Source organism: Eurosta solidaginis, chromosome 1 (genome assembly GCF_040869045.1).
Source record: "Eurosta solidaginis isolate ZX-2024a chromosome 1, ASM4086904v1, whole genome shotgun sequence".
Classification (NCBI taxonomy): Eukaryota; Metazoa; Arthropoda; class Insecta; order Diptera; family Tephritidae; genus Eurosta; species Eurosta solidaginis.
In genome coordinates this window covers 248,252,400-248,276,740 of record NC_090319.1, presented here as the reverse complement: position 1 = coordinate 248,276,740, position 24,341 = coordinate 248,252,400, and the positions used below count along the sequence as shown (strand labels likewise).

Sequence of the window (24,341 nt, the reverse complement as noted above, 5' to 3'; positions counted from 1 at the left end):
TTATACTCGTAAGCCAAATAAATAATCGTGTTTTAACTATTTATACATAGCTTTCACCAATTGTATAGAATAAATAAGCCGGCGTTCAAATATTTGTTGGATGTATTGCACAGTGGTCTGCCAGGGGCACGTAAACGTTTTGCAATAGACACAGTCGTAAAGCTTTCAGCTGCTCTAAGATTTTTTGGTGAAGGAGCATACCAAAAAGGAGTAGGGAGGCAAGTTGTTGTGGCTTATCGCAGTCAAGTTTTAGCCACGTCTTGTCTGAAGTATTGAATGTTTTTGAGGAGTGCCTTTGCAATCAGTGGATTGCAGATAGAGCTTCTCAACCGGAAATTTCTGAACACGTGCAGTTTGAAGAATCTGAATCGCATTCATCATACCTCAATGAGGCTAAGCGTATTAGAGCAAATATAGGCAATTGCCTTATGTAAATTTATGACAAAATGTTTTTATAATTGAATGACACTCTTCAAAGAAATGTCTGATTTGTATTAGCTCAAAAGCGGCTTTATTGTTAATCTTGCTTTACCAATTTGAAAAAATAAAGTACATAAAATTCATTTTTTTTTTTACAAAAGCGTTCGAAACATTCTAATTAATGCCTAAGCTTTTCTTTGCAGCTAGTATTTTCAAATTTTGAACCTCGATTTGGCTGTTTATAAGTATGAGTTTACGGTCACCTTAAATTTTTCTGAGCCGTTCAATTTCCGAATTGTGGCGTTTTGTTTCCTTTAGTATACTGTTTTGAATATTTTGAAAGTTTTCGAGGCCTTGGTTTAATTCCTTTAAGTGGCCTTCTATTTCAGTATAGTGATGACTCTGGATTTCCAAGCCCTTTCTGACGTTGTCATTCATTTCTTTTTGAACATCTAGTTCAATGTTTAATAGCTCCGAAGGGTTAATTTTTTTGCGAGTTTGCTGGCTGGTTTTTTGTGAAGGCAAAGCACTTTCCCTTTGCGTGTCACCGGCAGTTTCGGTGCTATTTTCGTCCAAGCTATTGTCCATGCAACTAAGTTCCACTTCAGAGTCCTCACTAGAGCTGTTCTTCATCACTACTGTTATTTTCACGTTGCTTACCAGTTGATTTCGTTGCATTCAAACCAAAAGGCTTGCCATCATCGACACCTTCCGCAGCTGCTACTGACGGAGTTATATCCAAATTTGACTGTTCTAATACAGAAAAAACATGTTGCTTGCAAGGTCCTCCACCGGTCTTTTTCCTGTTTTTGGTATTTTCGACAGCCTTGTTTCGTACGTATCGTTTTTGATCAATCCAAATCTGTAAGCAATGGCTATATAAATTATGGCACATTCCATAGCCACATTGCATTGACAGTCACCTTTTTCCATTCGGAGATTGATTTTGATGGTGGGCCCATGCTATTGAGAGAATTGTTCAATTTCTTCCAAAAAGCCAGCACTTTATCTTTATTTTTTTTTTGGAAGCTCTTTCCTATTTCAGGATTTTCGGACATAGTGCTTACCAAGAAAGTCAACTGAGTTTTTTTTATAGACCTAATGTGATATAAAATTCTTATCTAAGTTTAATAAGCAATAAGCAATCCTTACATTTTATCGAGTGTTGTTCCCCACTTTCAGTTTTGCGAACAAATTCTATACATTCACGTGGAAAAAAATTTGTTGACGGTTAGGGTAATTTTTCGAAATGGGAAATTTTTCACACGGGAAGTTCACAATGAGAACAGAACAAATGTGTGAATTTTTCCATTGGGAATTGCATTCACGCGAAGTTTACAATAAGGCTGATGGTTTTTATTATCTTATTAGATTCGTTCGCGTGAGCGAAAATTCGTAAAAAATTGAACAAAATGTTACAAACTTTGGAAAAATCCTGTACGTTCAAACAAAGCTTTTGCAACAAGAGGGCGCAATTTTGCGTTTCGCTTGGAGGAGAAGTTGCAAAATTGTAACCTATAAATAGGTGTCCCGATATCGCATAATTTTTTGTACAGTAAATTCAAAAAAGGGTTTTTCGTTTTGTATTGATAACTGGAAAACTAGTTTTTTGTTGTTTTCCCATTTTGTGTGTTTTTTCGATTTGGTCGTTTTCTTATTTTTTGTGTTTTTTTTTAGCAAGTGGCACCATCGTCATAAGTACAAAGTAGAGAGCGCTGTGAGCGTGAAATTCTCTTTGAAATTTGATCATGCATTGACTGTTGTTCGCTGTTGAAATGACCAGTGAAATCAGTTGTGTTAACAGAAAAATCAGTGAGACTGATTAGGAGTCTGTAAATTTTACAGATACATATGGTTCTATTCTGAACTAATTTTTCTTCGAGTTATGGCTCCTGGAACATAGAAAATGGCTTAGTCATAAAAAGGGCGTTGCCAAGCCCATTTTTTTTAATTTGTAGTTTTTCCTATTTATTGTTATAAATCCACTTGGGAAATGAAATACCATTGATATAAAGCTCTTTTTTGCAAAGATATAGCTTATTTTTTTCGTCCACGACCCTTTTAAAAATCTTTTATATAAAAGTGGGCGGGGTCCTTAACCGGTTTCGTTAATTTTTCTTCAAAGCCTTCCTAATAGTAAAGGCCACCTCTCTGCCGAATTTCGTTACGATAGGATTGAAGATTTTTGATTTATGATTAATAATATTTGTAAATTTGATTTTATCACCATCAGTGTGCGGTACCACGACTATTTAAAATTTTTTTTTCTAATTTTTCTCAAGAGTCTCAATATCAGTCCAGACGTCCAATTTCAACATTCTATGTGTATTATTTACTAAATAGTCAGGTTTTTTGTGTTTTCCAAAATGTTATATATATAAAAAGTGGGCGTGGTTATCATCCGATTTCGCTCATTTTCAATACCAATCTATTCTGGGTCCAGATAAGCTTGTGTACCAAATTTGGTGAAGATGTCTCAATATTTACTCAAGTTATCGTGTTAACGGACAGACGAACGGACGGACAGACATGGGTCAATCAAATTTTTTTCCGATACTGATGATTTTGATATATGGAAGTCTATATCTATCTCGATTCCTTTATACCTGTACAACCAACCGTTATCCAATCAAAGTTATAATACCCTGTGTACAAGTACAGCTGGGTATAATAAAAGGAAAACAAAACTATTCTAAGCATTTCCTTTATATAAAGGAACAAAAATCAGCGAAAAATGTGTCCTTATATAAAACACATTCTTTATAAATTATGATTTTAATATTTTGACATAGAAATTGTAAAAATATTTATGAGAAATAAAATTATAAAAAAGGAAAGTTAGCAGAAAAGGAGTCAACTTATCAATATATAGCTAATTAATTGTGCTCCACCTTCATATTTTTATTCTATAATATAAAAATAAGTCGGGTTTTCCTTCCTGACGCTATAACTTCAGAACGCACGAACCGATTTCCACGGTTTTGCATTCGTTGGAAAGGTCTTGGGCTCCGTTAGGTTTATAGCAAAATTCACGATCGACGAACAGGGTTTCGAGATATGGGCCAAAACGTGGACCCGAGTACCCCTAGAATGTGTTTATAGAATATGGATAACAAATGAAAGCTGTTGATGAGTGCTTTAGTAGAGGGTAATTTTCATACCTCTGGGTAACTAGGATCTCGAGATATAGGCCAAAACGTGGACCCGGGTACCCCTAGAATGTGTTTATAGAATATGGATAACAAATGAAAGCTGTTGATGAGTGCTTTAGTAGAGGGTAATTTTCATACCTCTGGGTGACTAGGGTATCGAGATATAGGCCAAAACTTGGATTAGGGCAATAGTAGGATGTGTTTTTACATTATGGATAACAAATGAAAGCTGTTGATGAGTGATTTAGTAGAGGATAATTTTCATACCCCTGGGTGACTAGGGTCTGGAGATATAGGCCAAAACATGGACGCGGATACACCTAGAATGTGTTTTTACATTATGGGTATCAAATTGAAGCTGTTGCTGTATGGTTTAGTACAGAGTAAGTTTTACACCCCTGGGTGACTAGGATCTCGTGATATAGGCCAAAACATGGACTCGGATACGCCTAGAATGCGTTTTTACATTATGGGTATCAAATTGAAGCTGTTGCTGTATGCTTTAGTACAGAGAAAGTTTTACACCGCTGGGTGACTAGGGTCTCGAGATATAGGCCAAAACATGGACCCGGATACACCCAGGATGTGTTTTTACATTATGGGTATCAAATTGAAGCTGTTGCTGTATGCTTTAGTACAGAGTAAGTTTTACACCGCTGGGTGACTAGGGTCTCGAGGTATAGGGCAAAACATGCACTCGGATACACCTAGAATGTGTTTTTACATTATGGGTATCAAATTGAAGCTGTTACTGTATGCTTTAGTACAGAGTAAGTTTTACACCGCTGGGTGACTAGGGTCTCGAGATATGGGCCAAAACGTGGATTAGGGTAATACTAGGATGTGTTTTTACATTATGGATATCAAATTGAAGCTGTTGATGTGTGCTTTAGTACAGAGTAAGATTTATTCCGCGAAATATAGGCCAAAACATGGACCCGGATACCCCTAGAATGTGTGTGTATTATGGATATCAAATGAAAGCTGTTGCTGAGAGCTTTAAAGTTAGTCGCATCAACCTCGCAAAACTGATAAATATGCATGCGAAGCCGAAATAAAAATATGAATTAATAATACCCACATACCTATTTACATACGTCCTATTCGATTTGCCTGAAATTTGGTATATAAATTTGCCTATATTAGTATACGATGATTTTTTCCGGGAAGTAGACCAGAGCCAGACTGGGACTGGGATTAGGACTAGGACTGGGACTGAGACTGAGACTTGGAGTGGGAATGGGACTGAGGCTCGGAATTGGACTGGAACAAAATAGATACCACCCTCTGGGACTGGCAAGAAGATATGAAGAAGAATGAGAAAAACTTGAGAGAAGAGAAAAGAGAGAAGGGGAGGAGACTGAGAAAGAGATGGAGATAGATGAAGCAAAAAATAAGGACGGAGGAGTGAATACAAAGATTAGGAAAAAGTGTAGAGGGGCGAGGGCAGAGTTAGACGGAAAAAGCTTATTAAAATGTATGCAGATAGACTAAATTTTGGGCAGAACAACGTCGACCGGGTCTGCTATTTTCTCATAAATATCTTTCCAATTTCTATGTCAAAATTTTAAAATCAAAATTTAGCAAGAATACTTGTATGTATACAATATAGTACATATCAGAAAAAGACGCCAAGCTACATTAATTTTTATGCTACATGAAAATTGTTCTTATATGCCAAGCTTCAATTGCTACAAGTGAGTATGTGGACGAAGTTCGAAGATTTTAGCTCAATGACAAGTCTCTTGAAAGTTGATCGGAAGATTCCCCCGTTTCGTATGATTTTTCTTAATATCCCAATCCGTGCTCCCCCTATCAAAACTTTTTTTATTATGTTTTATACTGTCATCGGCCCTTGAATTAAATATTTCCCAAACTCTTATCCAATTATTTCGATCCGTTCGCCACATAGCGGATTTTTTCCCCTTTTGTTACGTTGTCTCAGTATTTTAACCTACATGTGAAGTTTCACGTTTCTAACTCAATGAGAAGTTACCTAAAACACCGATTTCAAAATTCCAAATTTGTATCTAACGGAATTTTTTTCTAATTTTGTTCTTTTGTCACGGTGTCTAAACCTATCTGTGAAATTTCACGTTTGTAGCTCAATGAGAAATTACTTAAAAATCGATCTCAAAATTCCAAGTCTCCAATTTCTTATCTAATTATTTCGATCCGTGCGTCACCTAACGGATTTTTTGTTGCAAAAATTGATCACAAAATCCAAAATTTCCAAATTTGTATCTAATTATTTCGATCCGTGCGCCATCTAACGGAATTTCGTGCCCCTTTTGTTAGATTGTCTCGGTGTCCAAACCAGTGGTCATCAAAATGAAAACAGTGGCTATGTGAGTAAAACTAAAATCATCTTATTGGCAGTGTTTAGTTGTTGATGAAAAATCAATGAGGTAGGACGTATGCATGTATGTTTGTTAACACACAAAAAGTAATTCGTAAATATGCCATACAAATACTACTTTATTGCTTTAGTCTGAGGAAACATTTAAACAAAATAGTTAACATTAAACTATGAGAACAATAGCCTCATCCGATGTTGCTACTCTGCTTGTTCCGCGACAACTAAACGAAAGAGAATAATAATACGTGTGAAGTGGCGCCAATAATTATTTCACTAGCCAACGGCCGCTGGTCTAAACCTAAATGTGAAGTTACACGTTTGTAGCTCAATGAGAAGCTACTTAAAAATCTATTGCAAGATTTGTATTGAAAATGCGGACAAACATTCAACCGATCTAATATAAAGGAAATAAAAACAAAGAAATTACCGTCATTTTACTCAAGATTTAGGATTGACTAATCTCTTACTCTGCCCAAAAGGGATTAGTAGACTGCAGAAGATTTGCCTCCATTAAGGAATTAATCTGGGACGATCATTTTTGGGGACTATTTGAGTATTTTTTTCAAGCGAGCAACATGAAGGTAAATGGCAGCCATACAACACAAAATTAGGTATCTTAAGCTAGCTCAACCTTTACTGTCCAATCAAAAAATGATAGCGTACTAAATTTGACAACATTTAATGCTAACTTACTACATGCGTGTTAAATTTATTACAATTGTTATACATTCATTAAATTATATTACATTTATATTGTTTTTTTTTCTGGCTGGGCTAGCTTAAATGTCCGATAGTTTTATAGGAAGATATTGAAGTAATGAAAAATTAATAATGCCAATATTTCGGTATAATGAAGTGCGTCACAGGGGTATCCCATTCAAACATGGAGAATAAAACTATAATAACTCCACGATTTCCTTGCGGCTTTACTTAATGATAAGGAAACTTATTGAGATGGGTTTTCATTAAAAAGTTGATCATAATAAAAATGATAACATTTATTAAAATACCCCAAATACATTGTGCCTTTGAAATTACGTACAATGAAAATCAAATACATCCCTAATTCTGTTGAACAAAAAATCCAGTTAAAAGCAGTGTTCGTATTTACACATACACGCGCAGCACATTTGTGTATTTCTCACAAATGCACATAACTGTGCGCTATCAGAAAAAAATGTTTAGCGCACAGCTCATGTGTGGGCTGACTCGAATAAAGTACATGCACATGTCTGGGCTTTGTATATAAAATATTTATGCACATACCCATGTGCTGTGTAAAAGATAAAATTTGAGTCGTGTGACCATTTTTCTTCCAAAAAAACACCCACAAATTTTATCTGCCATTCGGATTCATAAACAAATATGTACATACATATCAAAAAAATATCATACCGAAAATTTTTTCAAATTCCATCAGAAAAAGTCCATTTTTTTTCAATCAAATATGTACATAGTATATATGTATGTTTATTACATGCATTTGTATCCAGCCGTCTAACTTCCCTGGATGTGAGACTCTTCGTGAAAGAAAGGGAAACTCCAAACATTTTGAATTGAGCTGCTAATTTGTATTCTTTCATGACTACAGCGTCGCCTCAGTTTTGGAGACTCAGTAGTATTAGTAACCTCGTGGTATTTTCATCTATATGATATTCAGAATCAGTATCTCCCTCGTCAGGCAACGCTTTTTTAACGTTTGTTGCAATCTGAACGTACTCATGTGCATAGTTTTAACTCCATTCGGCACACATTAGCTAGTGAATTGAATTAAACAGCACACACACGAGCGTGTGCATACAATTTTTGAATCAAAGATCACAATTTTGTGAGGTTTTTTTTACATCAAATAGAAACATTTGAGAGGATAGAAGTTGGAAAATTTTTTGTTCGAAGCACCCTTATAATGCACATATTCATTATTCATATGTACCGTTATCAGAAGTCCTGCGCGCAAGCCATTTGAAGCCTATAGAAATACAAACTTTTCTCTGATTTTCTTAAGTCTTCTGTAAACTGTTATAGTAGCAATCTTATAAACTGTTATAGTAGCAAACGTATCCTTTTGTGTAAACACAAATACAATCAACATATTGATGCAACTATACTTACGCATTACTTAAATCATATGTAGCAAGTATGCGCGCGAACATGTACATTAGGGTGGCTTGAAAAAAATCGATGTCGGATTTTTTTTTGGAGGCGCGAAAATTTTTAATTTTGTTAGATTTTAAGATTGCCAAAGTTTGAGCACAATGGAAGATGTTAACCCGTGCCACCGGGGCCTCAAAGTTTTAAAAATCTCGATTTTTTGGCGGTTTGGCGACTTCGGCGGCCCATATCTCTGGAACGGGCTAAAGCTACATATTTGCCCGTGTCATACATCAAATCAAAAGCGATACTGTTAATATTTTACATGCAATAACAAATACGTAAGCAGTACTGAATTCGAGATAGTGAAGCCAATGTCCCTAAAAACGTGAACACGTAACACTTAGAGCGAAGATGGAACCTATTGTGAAAAAACCCATTTTCCTTACTATATTATCAATTGGTCTGAAATTTGGAATGAATTGGAATGAAAACAATTATGTATTTAAACAATCAAGTATAATAAATGTGTTTTTATTTTTATTCTTATTTAAATTTATTCAAGGGTCTGACATAATGTGGTTTTGGAGCTATCTGGGATACAGCTGACGGTATCTGCTGACTTTGGTGGTTAACCAAATATTAAAAATATTAATTTTTGGTTTGAGGTATAAAAATATTATTTAATTTATTTGATATTTTAAAATATATAAATCAAAAAAGTTAATAATTTAACCACAAATAATAAACACTATACTGACTACTTGGAGAGCGTATTGTTTTTGGTGCTCGTCCTTTGTAAGTAATGTGTGATGAGCTTGACTCCTCACTCTGCCATGTCGTTCACAACATTCAATTTGTTTACCATCCTGTGCCCCTCCTGGTAGTAGATATTCTGCGGCCAAGTTGCAGGATCTTTTTCCAGAAATGCGATGATATTTAATCTCTTGAACCACATGTAAGTCTCACTTGTAATGTCGCATATTTCTTGAGCGCTTCTGATTTTCTTCTGGCTGATTTGTTAGAATTTTTGTCGCCATTCGGCTCTTTACGGTGTTTTGCACTATCGGGTCAAACAATGCCAGGGCAATAAGTTCAGGACTAAGATACCGCAGGTGATTTGTTAATTCCTTTTTCTGATATTTCTTTGTCAATGCTTTCGTATTTCAATAGATTTTCAATGAGGTCTAGGTCTTGTTTTGGTGCCAAACACGCTCTGGGGGCGTTAAACCAGGCTTTACAGTAGACTCGAACGATGAAAATACAAAGTGCTTCTAGGGCTGTTGTTCTTGGGAAGTCAGCTTAAACTGATAACGGAAGAGTTGTGTATTCAGACAATAAATCCACATCTTTTCCGTCAAGATGGCCAAGATATATCAATGCCAACTGTAACAGCTCTTTGTAGTCGTCTCTTGGCTGGAATTCCATTAGTTTTCTTTGCAGTTCTTCTTTGATTTTCTCTACTTCTTCTTTGGGCAGTAGTTTCAAAACATTCTCGCCTACATCGAACTTGGATTTATCAATCGCCGACCATTCTTTTTCAAATCCATTGAATATGTCTGGTTGAGGTGCCGATGTGCATACAAACTTGCAGTAAAAAAACCCCCCTCAACAAGACTTCTAAAATGTGGTGTCGGCACGCTAGGTATAGGACTATCGACCTAGCATCTGCTCCAGGAGATAGCACACTCCAGTAAGTCTCCCAGTATTTGATGCTGTTGTATCGAAGCACATAGCCACGACCGAGCTGGCGAGACCCCATTCCTCTAGACATTCGTACACTGCTAGGGCTTGTTCCTCCCCTGAGCTACTGTCAGTTTCAGGAACGCCCAGGAGTTGTTCTTTAGTCCAATGTTATAACAGAACAGCAACCCGTTCTTTCTGCTCTGTTTTGATGATAACTGTTGGTAGTTTTCCATCCCAGTGCATACAAACAGCCTCGTTTTGGGGTATCTTAAGTCTGTCCTGAATTTGTTCCGTCTATTTTTCACGGTTTATTCTCCGCTGTTCGCGGATAACGCCTCTGGAGATCTTATAGTCTTTGGGATCCTCTCCGAGAGCTTCTACTGTAGCCAAAATTATACGAGTAGCGTTCCTATCGAACACCTTACAGCGGTCCAGCAACAATTACAATTTCATGGTTGGGACCTCTTTGAAGCCACGCTTGATTCTCTTGAGGGCAGATGGTCCTTCTGACTCTTCTGTTGTCTCCCCGCGAGCTCCACCGTCTCTGGAGCCTGATCTTCCTTTCTGTCTTTGTTTCAACAGAAACTCTTTGTCTTCTTCTGAAGTCATCGTCGTCAGGGCAACTTGGTGGGCAATATCAAAGAGATCATCCCACTTTAGGGAAAACTCTTTTACAGCATTTCTTGCACTTTCCGTTTTTCTATTCTTTCACTTTTGCATTTTTCTGCAATCATTGTATAGTTTTTCCAAAAATAGATACATCATCATCAATATCATCCTCCTCAACTCCTATTGGAGCATAGGGCCTCAACCACATACCTGACATTAAAAAGCCATTGTTGTGGGTCTAACATTCAGTACTACTTAGGTTGCTTCTATCATTAAAAAGAGAGGACTGCTTGAGCGCCGACCATATGGCCATAGTAGTATAGCGTCATCAGTCACAAGACGAACAGACTACATGATTCCCTACCTGCACTTTGAGGGAGATCTTAAGGCCACAATAGAGGTGGACGGTTGGCGCAAGGGTGCGCAAATGGCGGACGAGGCGGACATGTGTGCACCGATGGTTCGAAAGTAGTGGAAGGAGTAGGGTCTGCGGTATACTGTGCTGGTCCGGAAATAAGCAGATCCTATAGGCTGCCGGATTACTGTAGCGTTTTCCAAGCAGAAATATTAGCCGTAACTAAAGCAGTAGAAACCCTGGAAGAGAATAGCTTAAGCTGCAACCATGTTAACTTTTATATTGACAGTCAAGCAGCAATTAAGGGAATAATCTCGCATAGCACAGCATCTAAATGTGTTTTAGAGTGTAAGCGGTCTCTGGAGAGAATTGGGACAGGGAGAGGCATACATCTATATTGGGTCCCAGGGCATATTGGAATAGATGGGAATGAAAAAGCGGATGAACTAGCTAAAAAGGGAGCATCCCTTGAAGCTTGCTCCGTAGACGTCCCAATTAGACTGGGCGAGATTAAGCAAAGGCGTGGGTTCAAGCACGGGGCCGTACTCTGTCGAAGATCATGTGTAGGTCTTAAAACCTTAGACTAACAAAGTTGCTCCTATCATTAAAAAGAGAGGACTGTAGACTCATGACGGGTATTCTGACTGGGCACTGCCTTCTGGCGTCACATGCCTTTAAATTAGGCTTGGTCAGTGATAGCAGATGTAGGAAGTGCGGGTTGGAGGAGGAAACGATCGAGCACATTCTGTGCTCGTGTCCTGCGCTTGCCAGCCTAAGACTCCAGCTATTAGGAGTGACACAGCTGTCATATCAAGAAGCAGCAAGTGGCTTAAGTCCTAGGAAGCTTCTAGTATTTGCCAAGAGGAGGGAGTTAGTTTATAACATAGGTCCTGGTTTTTGATAGGGTTTTTCAGTTTGGACGTTAACACAAACTTCTGGTAACACTACGGACTCATTCAGGCTATGTGAGGTCCTCATGGACCGGCCAGTTCAACCCAACCTAACCTACGTATTTTGTTATTGCATATAAAATATTATTAACAGTATCGCTTTTAATTTGATGTATGACCGGGCAAATAGCTTTAGCCGTTCCAGAGATATGGGTCGCCGATGTCGCCAAACTGCCAAAAATCGAGATTTTCAAAATTTTGAGGCCCCAGTGGCACGGGTTTATCATCTTCCAATTGTGCTCAATCTTTGGCATTCTTAAAATCTACAAAGTGAAACATTTTAGGGGGGTGCCCCCAAAAACATTCTGACATTTTTTTACCCTATGAGATAAAACCACCTTAATGTACATTGTACATATGTATGTTTATACATGCATACTACGTACACACTAGCGCAGAAATCTTTCGCGCACGCTATTCAAAACTTCTCAAAATAGACATTTTCCCTGATTTTCGACGTAAGCCAGCAGACACTCACTTTTCTCGGAACCGGACGGAGCTATACCTTTTTTTGTTTTTTTTTTTTGTGATAAATTGCCAATAAATGAGGTAAAAATTATTTAAAATATAATATTGTTCTTTGCTATAGTGTGTCTGCCACCTTAAAACGACCGCTTCCGACTACTATTTTCTTTGTTGAAGTTGTTAATTTTTTTAAATTTAGGTTGATATGGATGACTCAAGACCTGACGCAGTATTCTGCATACGCAAGCGTTCAGCTAGTGTTATATAATATTTAAAAATCTCGTAGGACTTCTTCCATTTCCTACTGGTCACTTTAATTATGTGCCCCAAAGCAACAGGTATAAATAAATATATGTGCATGTACACTAATTATTGATTGAATTTTGCCCCAACGTTAGTACCGTTAGCTCATTTACTCATTCCTAATTGAAACATTTTATATCTACACACCGATCAAATTAGAATCTTGTACATATTTGTTGTACAATCAAACTTATTATAGCAGTATAATTCCATTTTTATTATCGAGAATGGGAAATGCAATTTTAATTATAAGCAATTTTTTTTTTTTGTAGACTTAAATTGCATTAGTAGGAGGATTTTACCATAAACAAGATCTCAAAAACGGTAATGCAAATTGTTTTTACAGCTCCAGAATTGCGAAGTGTGCAGATCAAAGAGGGAGATAAAAATAATACCAAAACTTTATTTAAAAAAGTACTTAGTAAGTGTTTCCATGCAAACATGCTTATTTATGAGTTCGGCCCAAAAAATGGTTTGCATAAAAAATATTTATGGCCTATCATATTTCTTTTTGATGTGCAAACAGCTTTGCTAACGGTATGGGGAAACCAGAATGTAAGCGTAAGGTAAGTGTAAGTGTAAGCGCAATCTTTAGAAGTGGTTGCTATATAGGAAAATATAGAATGTAAGTATAAGCGTAGTTCATAGTATTGGTACGCTGAATTTGTAAGCGTAATGTGCGTGGTGAGTTGGTATGAGTGAAATCAGACAGCAAATCAAAGCCGGTAAAGTAAAGAAAGGCAGAGGACAGGAAGGGAAAGGAAGTGAAATGGAAGGAAAGGAAACCTGCCCGGAGCCGAAAAGGAAACCGAATCCGGAACCCAGTCAGGAACGGACCCCGAAACTTAACTCGGCACAAAGCCCGGAACCGTAACCGAACGCAGAACTGAGCCCGAAACCAAACCCGGAAGTAAACTGGAAACCGAAACCCATCCTGAAAGGTGCCCTGCATCGAATCCGTTACCGAAACCGAATCCAGAATCGAAACGCAAAGCGAACCGGAAGAGAAACCAGAAACGACCCCTAGTATCCTTATCTCTGTCATTCGATAGCACTTTTAATCGTTTACACAGATAAATATCGCTAGCTTATTTACATAGGCCCTAACCAACACGTTTTTCGAAACTGCATTTTTCACAGATTTTGGTGTGTTGTATTAAAATACTACCTAAGTTTGTAAAAATTTGAATGAGGTATTACCAAAAACAATGGAATAATGCCACTTTTATAGCGCGATATCTGCATTCCTTGAAAGGGATAATAAAATGTTTTTGCTTCTGCTGTAAAGTTTTAAATTTCTTGGTTGGGGTCTTTGTGAACGACTGAGTACTTGGTACCCGTATCTTTTTTATATGTACATATGTATTTACTATTACATATTACTTATGATAATTACACATATTCTAATAAATAAATGAGTTCCTCATAGCACGAATTGCTTTCGGAGTTTTCGGTTTTAAAGCTTTTGAGAATTTTAAATAAGTATGATACGAATAAGTATCGATTAGTTTTTCTTGATACTTTTATATTACCGATTCTTTTCTTTCAAAATTTAATTTTAATTTTAAAAAACATACAAGTATTTTAATACAAGTAAAGTTCTTCTAACAGGAAAAACTTGTCAGAACAGGCTCTCTTGTACTGCAAGACTTGTATTTTTGTGAAATGGGTCCTGGTATCGAGCACAAAGCGGTATAGGAACATCATTCTGATTCCCTTTGACGTCTCTAACCAACCAATCACTTTTTAGAGTTCCGACCTCGTTTTTACATCAAATGCGTAAAAAACTCTTCCCTCGTTTGTTTTTTAATATATAACATTCATTTCGATAAGAATACATATGCGTACGAATGGATGTTTCCAACGTTACGGACGTTCCATTCATGGGCAAAAATCGTCTTGAACCTGTTCATCCTAACAAACAACGGTATATTCACATTATATATGCAATAATATGTCGAAAAATGCATTATTTTTAGAAACAAAAACAGAAAATTTTCCAACAGCGTTCGCACGTCCTAGCTTTTGGCATCCTTCTCATTTTGAATGCTAGGTCTTCTCGAGAAAAAATTATGGGGCTATAAAAGCTTGCTAAAATCACGTAATTTAAAGCCACTTCTAGCTACAACCGGTTCATTTTAAATCGGGTTTTTAATATTAGTGGAACATAATGCGTAAGCAAGTATATATAATTATCTCATTATTTTACTAAGTATCCCGTATGTATAGGAATATTACGGGCGACTTATTGAAGCTTAACCAAAAAAAAATTGTTAATGTAAACAAGTACATATTTATGTATTCTATGTCAACCAACTAACTGGACCAATATTTTGTGTCTTATAGGATAACATATGCGTGGTCGATTGACAACTAATGGCGTTTTCTTTTCTGGATAAAATATTACCCTTATGTTGCTCTATTAACTCTACCCTTTGAAAAAGGTTACCTGGCGCTTTGCAAATTGAATTTTTATGTGGATACCGTTATTATTCAGTTTTCTTATTCAGTGAGAAATATTTTGCGAAAGTGAATACCAAAAACTTACGAGAGAGCTGAGAAGAACCCACAGGGCCACATTATTTTCAGACAAGTAAACGCCATAAGTATTATATTATCATAGACAAAACTTAACAACGGAAACATCCATATTTTCAAATGTCAGAATAACTTTATAAAAAGGTGAATTTATATACTATGAAAATATGTAACTCACCATTGCGGGAAACGTCGAGTTCCACTAAATTTTCAAAATTCTGAATATCTGGAGGTAATCGGGCTATCTCATTATCACTCAGTCCCAATTTTCGCAAGCGATGAAGTCGAAAAAAATTCTGAAATCAAGCAGAGATATTAAGTTATAAACGAATTAGATATTTGGGCTGTGTTCGAGTTTGCCTAAATTGCTACCCTAAATTGGGCAAAACCTTAATGACTGGAAAATGCAGTAAAGCAGTCAGAATAAAAAATGTAGATTTTTTCAGCATACTTTTCAGACTAAATTCAAACGTCAAACGTTTCGTACAAAAATTCGGATTAGTGGATGCATGTCTTGGCTGGCGAAGTGTCCGTTGTGGAGACTGTGAATTCGATGGTGTGACGACGCCTTCGGTTTTCCAAAGAACTAATATGCGAAAAAGGGTTAAGGGCACCTCAAAAACATCAAATTATGTATAGAAAATAAAATGCTCTACCAATTGCCAAAAATATTCCAAAATTTTCATATAATTTTCTATAAATTAAGTGCTCTGCTAGCTTAACGATAAGAATATTTGAATATTTGTGAATATATAATCAGTCTGCAGATTTCATACTGAAAAAGTCCATTACCTGCGCTGGTTATGATACAATGCCAGAAATCGTGGGACCCTGCGTCAGAACAATTGATGAACTTATTGATAACGTATATCCAAATATTGCTAACTTGTACTATAAGCACTCCAAGTAGTTATATGAGCGAGCTATCGTCACTTCAACGAACTCAGCCGCAGAAGAAATTAATAAAACTGTTTGTGAAAGAATATTAATAGATTGCTTTGCAGTAGGCGAAACAACAATGATCAAACGGATACCAATAATACCCATCGATCTAATTTTAACTTTCAAACAAGATCAGTTTCCTGTTAGAATTTATTTAGCAATTACAAAACTAAGACCCAAGGACATACGTTTAACTATCTTGGCGTAGGGCTTCGTAGTGAGGTGTTTTCTCACGGTCGACATTTAGTCACGAACTGGGGCACCACAGAACTAACCGTTTCTCAGTCCAGAATTTGCCAATTGAACAAGAAATTTTGTACTGATAGAAATTTTTAATTGATGTGGAAAATGTACCTTATTTTAGGTATTAAATTTTTAGGTTCCACAATCCAAATTACTCATGTACCTAATGTTATTTGAATTGTTATCTTTTTGCGTTTTGGTTTCTTTCAAAGTAGTTAATAAACAAATTGTTTATAAGGTTAATGAAGTTAAAAGTGTTATCGTATTATGCAAGGCTACTTGACCTATTACGTTCTCAGTGCAAATAAAAGTTAAAAATATTTGCATTTCATCCAGGAGGGGTAGAACATTATTACATTCTTAGCAGAAAATAGACATAAAATATGTATGTATAGTTCTTTTTTTAACTGTACCTACCCAAATAGCAAAAACTCAATGGATTTAGTTTTTGCGGCGTAACAACGTAAGCCGTGTACTTGCTAGTAATAAAAAACAATAATTTAATGAAAAGAAATTGTTGCGCAATACGTCTAAAACTCCTTAAATTTTACGAATTAAACAAATATTTTCTTTTTAAACATTTAAGAATTAAAACCATCATTTCAATACATACACTTAAGGCCATAAAAAAAAACCGACGATAATGTGTTCCCTGTTACATCGTTTCTATGGTCATTAGAGCTATGTAACGAAACTTTTTAGTTATTGTGATTAACATCGACAATTCCTTAACTCATTAGGTGGTATCTTAAGGCGAGAAAGCTAGAAAGTTTTATCCTTGAAGAAGAAAATTAATATAATTGTTTACGAAGGACAAATCACGCAAGATGTGGAAATAGTAGGCGGAGTACATTACAATAAATTATTCTTAAAAAGATTATGGACGAAATACATTAAATAGGTGACTTTAACCTCCCATTTTCGAAGTGGACGACCACGAAAGGCCAATGTAGGCATTGATAGGAATATCGTCATCATGGCTCTTCTAAATACATTTAAAACTGCTCCAGAAACTTCCGCGAAATTGAAGGACAACTACAATAGCAACGGCCCTTTTTCTCTTGTGAAAAACGAATTTCATGGCCCATGGCTAAAAAAAAACCCACTTTCCACCACAAAAAAGCGATTCCGCACGCTAACTGGTATTATAAAAAAATAAATTGAACAGGGAACGATTGGCTATGATTCATATTCTCTTATGATTGCATAATAAGTTTTAATCAGTTAAGGTTCGCGATACGTAATAAGTCCCAAAAATCAAGAAGATTGAGTCAAAACTGCGTTAAGGTCACAGTGAACGCATTAAAAACAAAGAGTCGCTTAGATTTTGTTAATAGGCAGGTAAACCAGACCTGTAAAGTACTGAGTACATACTTGTACTAGAGTACCAAATAAGTATAAGTACTTCAAATCTAAGTACAAAGTATTAGTACTACAGTACTTGTACTTCGAATCCGAAAGTACAAGTAGCAATAATTACAAGTACACGAAAGTACTTTTTCTAATAAAATATGTCAGTTTGATTCATAAATGGAAAATAAAAATATGAGTAAAATTTATATTAGAAAGCAACAAGAAGTAAAACAACATATCAAATAAGTATAAATTGTACAACAGCTAACGATATGAAAGTAGTTTTGTGTTTGCCTTGATTAGTACTAGCTTTTCAAACGAAAAGTCCATGATTGATTGTCTTCTAGGTCTATAAACAATGCCTGCTAAGGAAAATAAACGCTCTACTGGGTCGGAGGAAGCTGAAGGCGTATTCATTTTGAGTGACAGGTCCTTCATAAGAGGATAACTCTGAAGAATATTGAACTCTGTTGCTGTATCATTAAAATACCTGTAAAACTCTTCTTCAACCATTTTGTGAAAGTTAGGTGATCGTAAGGGTGCTGGTTGATCCGCTTCAAAACCGTTCAATACTTATCAAAGTACTTCGAAAGTACTAACAAGTACTTTACTTGTACTTCAACAAGTACCTCGATACTTATACTTGTACTCATTTTTCGAAGTACTGAGGTACTGATACTCGTACTTGTACTGGCACTTTTTCTTTACAGGTCTGAGTTAAACTAACACGGCCGCCTACATTGACAGTGTTCAAGACGGCATCTCACCAAGAATTGGGGGCTAATCGAGCGCAGTAATCTGAACGTAGCTGCGAATCCATATCTTGGTATTTTTGGGGCTAACCATGCATTACAAAACTAGCTCTGTGAAGTTGGCACCTACATGTGCGAGTAATTAAAAAAACAAAATGCCATTCGTTTGTCCATCATTTGTCCAGGAAAAATTTTCGTTTGTCCACCTTTTGCTAAAACGTTATTTCAAAAAAAATCGTGTGTGAAGTTGGCACCTCCATCGAGTAATTAAAAAAACCACATGCCATTCGTTTGTCCACGTTTGTTCAGGAAAAATTTTCGTTCGTCCACCTTTTGTTAAAAAGCTATAACAAAAATATCTTTTTTTTTCGAAAAAAACCCAAAATTTTTTTTTCGCTTTATTGTGCTAAATAGTATGTCCAACGTTTGCCCATCGTTTGTCCATGTTTATCCAGGAAAAATTTTCATTTGCCCACCTTTTGTTAAAAAGTTATTTAAAAAAAAAGTGTGTGTGAAGTTGGCACCTCCATTTGCGAGTAATGAAAAAAATCAAATTTCATTCGTTTGTCCATCGTTTGTTCAGGAAAAATTTTTGTTTGTCCGCCTTTTGTTAAAAAGTTATAACAAAAACATTTTTTTTTTTTCGAAAAAACCCCAAAATTTTTTATTTTGCTTTATTGTGCTAAATCGTGTGTCCGTCGTTTGTCCATCGTTTGTCCATGTTTATCCAGGAAAAATTTTCGTTTGTCCACCTTTTGTTAAAAAGTTATTTAAAAAAAAGTGTGTGTGAAGTTGGCACCTCCATTTGCGAGTAATGAAAAAAATCAAATTGCATTCGTTTGTCCATCGTTTGTTCAGGAAAAATTTTTGTTTGTCCACCTTTTGTTCAAAAGTTATAACAAAAATATTTTTTTTTTTCGAAAAAAACCCAAATTTTTTTTTTCGCTTTATTGTGCTAAATGGTATGTCCGTCGTTTGTCCATCGTTTGTCCATGTTTGACCAGGAAACATTTTCGTTTGTCCACCTTTTGCTAAAAAGCTATAACAAAAATATCTTTTTTTTTCGAAAAAACCCCAAATTTTTTTTCGCTTTATTGTGCTTAATCGTATGTCCGTCGTTTGTCCATCGTTTGTCCATGTTTGTGCAGTAAAAAATTTTCGTTTGTCCACCTTTTGTTAAAAAGTTATTTAAAAAAAAAATTGGGCGTGAAGTAGGATCCTCCATTTGCGAGTAATTAAAAAAACCAAATGTCATTCCTTTGTCTACGTTTTTTCACGTTTGTCCAGGAAAATTTTTTGTTTGAACACCTTTTGTTAAAAAGTTATAACGAAAATATTTTTGTTTTTTTTTTTTCGAAAAAACCCCAAATTTGTTTTCGCTTTATTGAGCTAAATCGTATGTCCGTCGTTTGTCCATCGTTTGTCCATCGTTTTTCCAGGAAAAAATTTCGTTTGTCCACCATTTGTTAAAAAGTTATAACAAATATATATATATATATATAATTTTTTTTTTTTGAAATAACTTTTTAAAAAAAGGTGGACAAACGAATTTTTTTCCTGGAAAAACATGGACACTCGATGAACAAACGACGGGCATACGATTTAGCACAATAATGCGAAAAAAAAATGTTGGGGTTTTTTTGAAAAAAAAAAAAAGATATTTTTGTTTGACATTTGGTTTTTTTAATTACTCGCAAATGGAGGTGCCAGCTTCACATAGAATTTTTTGTTTTTGTAATAACTTTTTAACAAAAGGTGGACAAACGAAAAATTTTCCTGGACAAACGACGGACATACGATTTAGCACAATAAAGCGAAAAAAAAAATTTGGGGTTTTTTCGAAAAAAAAATATTTTTGTTATAACTTTACGAACTAACGAAAATTTTTCCTGGACAAACGATAGACAAGCGAATGACATTTGGTTTTTTTAATTACTCGCAAGGTGCCAACTTCACAGCTTCACAGAGCTTACAAAACTGAATTCAGTTTGTTTATTTTGCGCTATTCTGAGAATATGACTCGTCGCCAGTCGCTCCGAGGGCAGTTTCTTTTTTCGCAGAGCCAGTTTATTAGGGGGGAAGGATTTTTGTACTAAGAAGTTTTATTCTAGCCAGGGACCATCTAATTGTTATACCTCAAGTTACGGCGGACCAAACAATATTATAGTTTTCATGTTTATACTATCCTTCAATTCCGCGAAGTTTCTGGAACAGTTTTAAATGTATTCAGATGAGCTATCTTGACGATATTCCTATTAACGCCTTCAGTGGCCTTTCGTGGTCGTCCACTTTGATAACGTGCGAATAAAGTCCCCTATTCAGTATATTTCGTCCGGAATCTCCTTAGGGATAATTCATTATAATGTTCTCCGCTGACGCTTTCCATACTTTGCGTGATTTTTTTCTTTTTAGACAATTATATTATTTGTTTCAAGGATAAAATTATTACTTATATGAAATATAGTTGATTTTACGAAAACTGCCAGGGACTTTCTAATTTTCTCGCCATAAAATACCACATAATGAGTTAACGAATTATCGATATTAACCACAATAACTAAAAAGTTTCGTTACGCAGCTGTATCGACTGTAGAAACGCCGTAACAGAGAAAACAGTTTCCTCGGCTTTTTTTTACCGTAAGTGTATGTATGTACACTGAAAGAAAAAGACTGTAAAATCAACCGAAATACGGGAAAATTAAACCGAAATTTCTGTTAATTTTTATCCATCGCAACAAGATGTTGAATCAACTGCGCACAAATCGTTGATTCGTAATTGACCGTTTTAGTAGTCAAATGAACAAAAAAAGTTGTTGCGACAGCTTTGTACGAAAGTACTTATGTTGCCATATAAATAAATAAATGTAAAGCGCGATAACCTCCGAAGAGATCTAAGGCCGAGCTTCTCTTCCAATTTGCGTCGTGCTCCTCTTGATTTTCCCTACAAATTGCCGGACGGGACCTACATGTTTGATGCCGACTCCGAACGGCATCTGCGAGGCAGATGAGTTTTCACTGAGAGCTTTTCATGGCAGAAATACACTCGGAGCGCTTGCCAAATACTGCCGAGAGGCGACCCGCTTAGAAAAATGTTCTTCTAATTGAAAAACCTTATTTCTAAAATTTTGATGTTGCTTTGCCGTGGTGCGAACCCAGGGCATACGGTGTGGCAGGCGGAGCACGCTACCATCACACCACGGTGGCACTTACTAACCGAACGTCAATTGGGCGTACATCAAATATGCTGGCACACATTAAACATTATACACCATATTTTTTTGTTCTATTAAACGCACTTTCACTAAATTTTATATTTTATAATTTATTTAATTTATAGTTTTGAACTTCGCTTTGCAAATAAAAATGAAAATAGTAGTCACAAAACTGATTCTCAATTCTTTCGGTTGCAGCTCAGCTCATTCCCAATTTCTTCTCTCGCATGTAGTTGCGACACTTGATTGTGTCGAACAAAACTTGTATAAATGTTTGGCATAACATTTTAAATAGAGAACTTGTAAGTTGTAGAAAAGTAAAGAATCAAATCGCTAGAAGGTAATTCACCGCTGGAGTAACTTTACATGTAATTTGGCAAGTTTAATTTTCGTAACACTCTAAGTTGAAACGATTCCAAAACAACTCAAACTTTTATGTTGTCGAAAACATCAACATTAAAAAAGGATGTTTTTTATTATCTTATTAAATTCGTTCGCGTGAGTGAAAATTCGTAAAAACTTGAACAAAGTGTTACCAACTTTGGAAAAATCCTCTTCGTTTAAACAAAAATTTTGCAACAAGAGGGCGCAATTTTGCATTTCGCTTGGAGGAGAAGTTGCAAAATTGTACCCGATAAATAGGTGTCCCGATATCTCATAATTTTTTGCACAGTAAATTCAAAAAAGGGGTTTTCGTTTTGTATTGATAACTGAAAAACTAGTTTTTTGTTATTTTCACATTTTGTGTGTTTTTTCGATTTGGTGGTTTTCTTATTTGGTATTTTTTTTAAACAAGTGGCACCATCATCATAGGTACAAAGTAGAGAGCGCAGTGAGCGTAAAATTCTCTTTGAAATTTGCTCATGTATTGACTGTTGATCGCTGTTGAAATGACCAGTGAGATCAGTTGTGTTAACAGAAAAATCAGTTAGATTGACCAGGAATCTGTAAATTTTACAGAATTTTGTTAACTTAAGAGCGACAATTTCTCTTCTGTTCAAATGACTAAACTAATTTGTTCGTTTGACAAAGAACTCGGTCGAATAAACCGTAATTCGATCAATTTCACTGAATCTCCGTTAAGTCAGGAACAACAGAACCGATTTGTTGGTTTTACTAGCACCATTTCTTTCAGTGTATGTAAATTGATTTTTGAGTACATTCAAAAACAAGCAAATATTAAGGTCAATAACCTAAAGCTTTCGTACCAAGCAAAAACAATCACAAATCGGTGTGAACACGACTTAGGCATCTATTTAAACAACCTAATTGCTTTCTCCACTATTCTACAACACAGCCATGTACGACCAAGTATCGTAAAATACAAATAAATTCATCCCTCAGTTTAATTTTGTCTTTAATTTGGCGGTGCACTTTCTATTAACGTCGACATTTCCAATCATAAATTTTCAATTCATTGTCATTCACAGACAACAACAAAACAAGGAAAGCTACAAAAAATAAAATTAATAAGTTAAAGGCAAAGATGCTGAGCTTAGAAGAAACAACAAATGAAAGCCACCATGAAGCTGTGATCAATTTTTTGCCAGCTTTGTTTTCATCATCCAATCCAACTGTACCAATATTAACCTGAGTCGATTTTTATGGACGAAAGTTAACCGATATCACGCTACCGATTTTTCGATGGGATTTGGGCTCAGGAAAAAAAAGTTCCACTGCGCATAACCAAAAAAATAATTTTCGAGCCTGCAAAAAAAATCGATTTTTCGACCAAAATTCTTCTAAATCTCCATAAAAGAGTTTTTTTTTTTTCAAAAACTGCATTTACCAATTTTGCATTTGCCAACTGACACGAAAAAAAAAATACATAAAAAATGATTTGGAGCCTTAAAAATGCAAAAATGCATACAAAATCTAAAAAATCGTTAAAAATTTTGCAGGCTCAAAAATTAGTTTTTTGGGTATGCGTAGTGGAACTTTTTTTCCTGAGCCCAAATCCTATCGAAAAATCGATGGCGCGATATCGGTTAATAAATCGACCCGGTCTAACCAATATGCTTGTCTACTTTGACCTACCTAGCCGTAAAGTTGGAGCAGCGATGTGACTGTTGAGGATTTTTTTATTCATCGGTTCGCTTTTTGCTGCTATCAATTTGTTGTGAGAATCACGTTTTTCATTTGCGCCAATAAATTTAACTTTTTGCAGCACATAAATTGAAGCAAAAAGTATGTCCCAATTCTATTGAAATACTTTGAAAAGGGTATGTCTATGCTTTTTTGTAGAGCATCCAGAAAACAGTTTTAATTTGAGCATAATAAAATGAAAGAAGGTAGGAAATCCATCAAATCGAAATCATACGTTTTTTTATCTGACTGTGAATCTAGCATTTAAATGTAATTACTTAGCTTACGTAAATCTCTGCATATTTCTAGACCTCTGAAGTTGGCAAGACAACTTTTACGTGGAAAAAAATTAACTATTGGGTAAATTGCCGTGAAACAGTGTTAAGTTAGCGTCCCACCCTCAGAAAACCACCTTAGAGACGAGTTAGGAAAATAATTCTTGCACGTGAATTTACCGTAGATAAGTGGCATATTTAATAAATTCGAATTTTTTTGCCACTTTCTACGGCAAATTCACGTGCAAGAATTATTTTCCTAACTGGTCTCTAAGGTGGTTTTCGATATTTTCTAAAATATAGTCGCGGCAAATTTGTTTCACGGATAAATTACGCGAAATTCACGTCAATTTACACAATAGGTAATTTTTTCCATGTAAAAGTTGTCTTGCCAACTTCAGAGAGGTAAAAATTCATGCGTAATCGGGGCAGCAGTAAAAAGCAAACAGTTCCGTTCATTTTGCATAGACCCTGTTCGTACAGGCATACAAATTGGCGGCAACAATTTTTTTCTTCCGATTGGTGGGCGAAAGCGCACGCTTCCCACTGCA

At 35.8% G+C, this 24,341-nt stretch overlaps 1 protein-coding gene across 14 annotated transcripts in view; it reads right to left on the bottom strand.

The window, feature by feature from the left end:
• Positions 1 to 24,341, bottom strand: part of scrib (scribble) — a 696,032-nt gene that overhangs the window by 601,277 nt on the left and 70,414 nt on the right. For all 14 annotated transcript variants that reach the window (XM_067760306.1, XM_067760307.1, XM_067760302.1 and 11 more), the window contains one exon: positions 15,107 to 15,224. In XM_067760306.1, the coding sequence (XP_067616407.1) occupies positions 15,107 to 15,224 (118 nt within the window). The remainder of the gene's footprint in view (positions 1 to 15,106; positions 15,225 to 24,341) is intronic.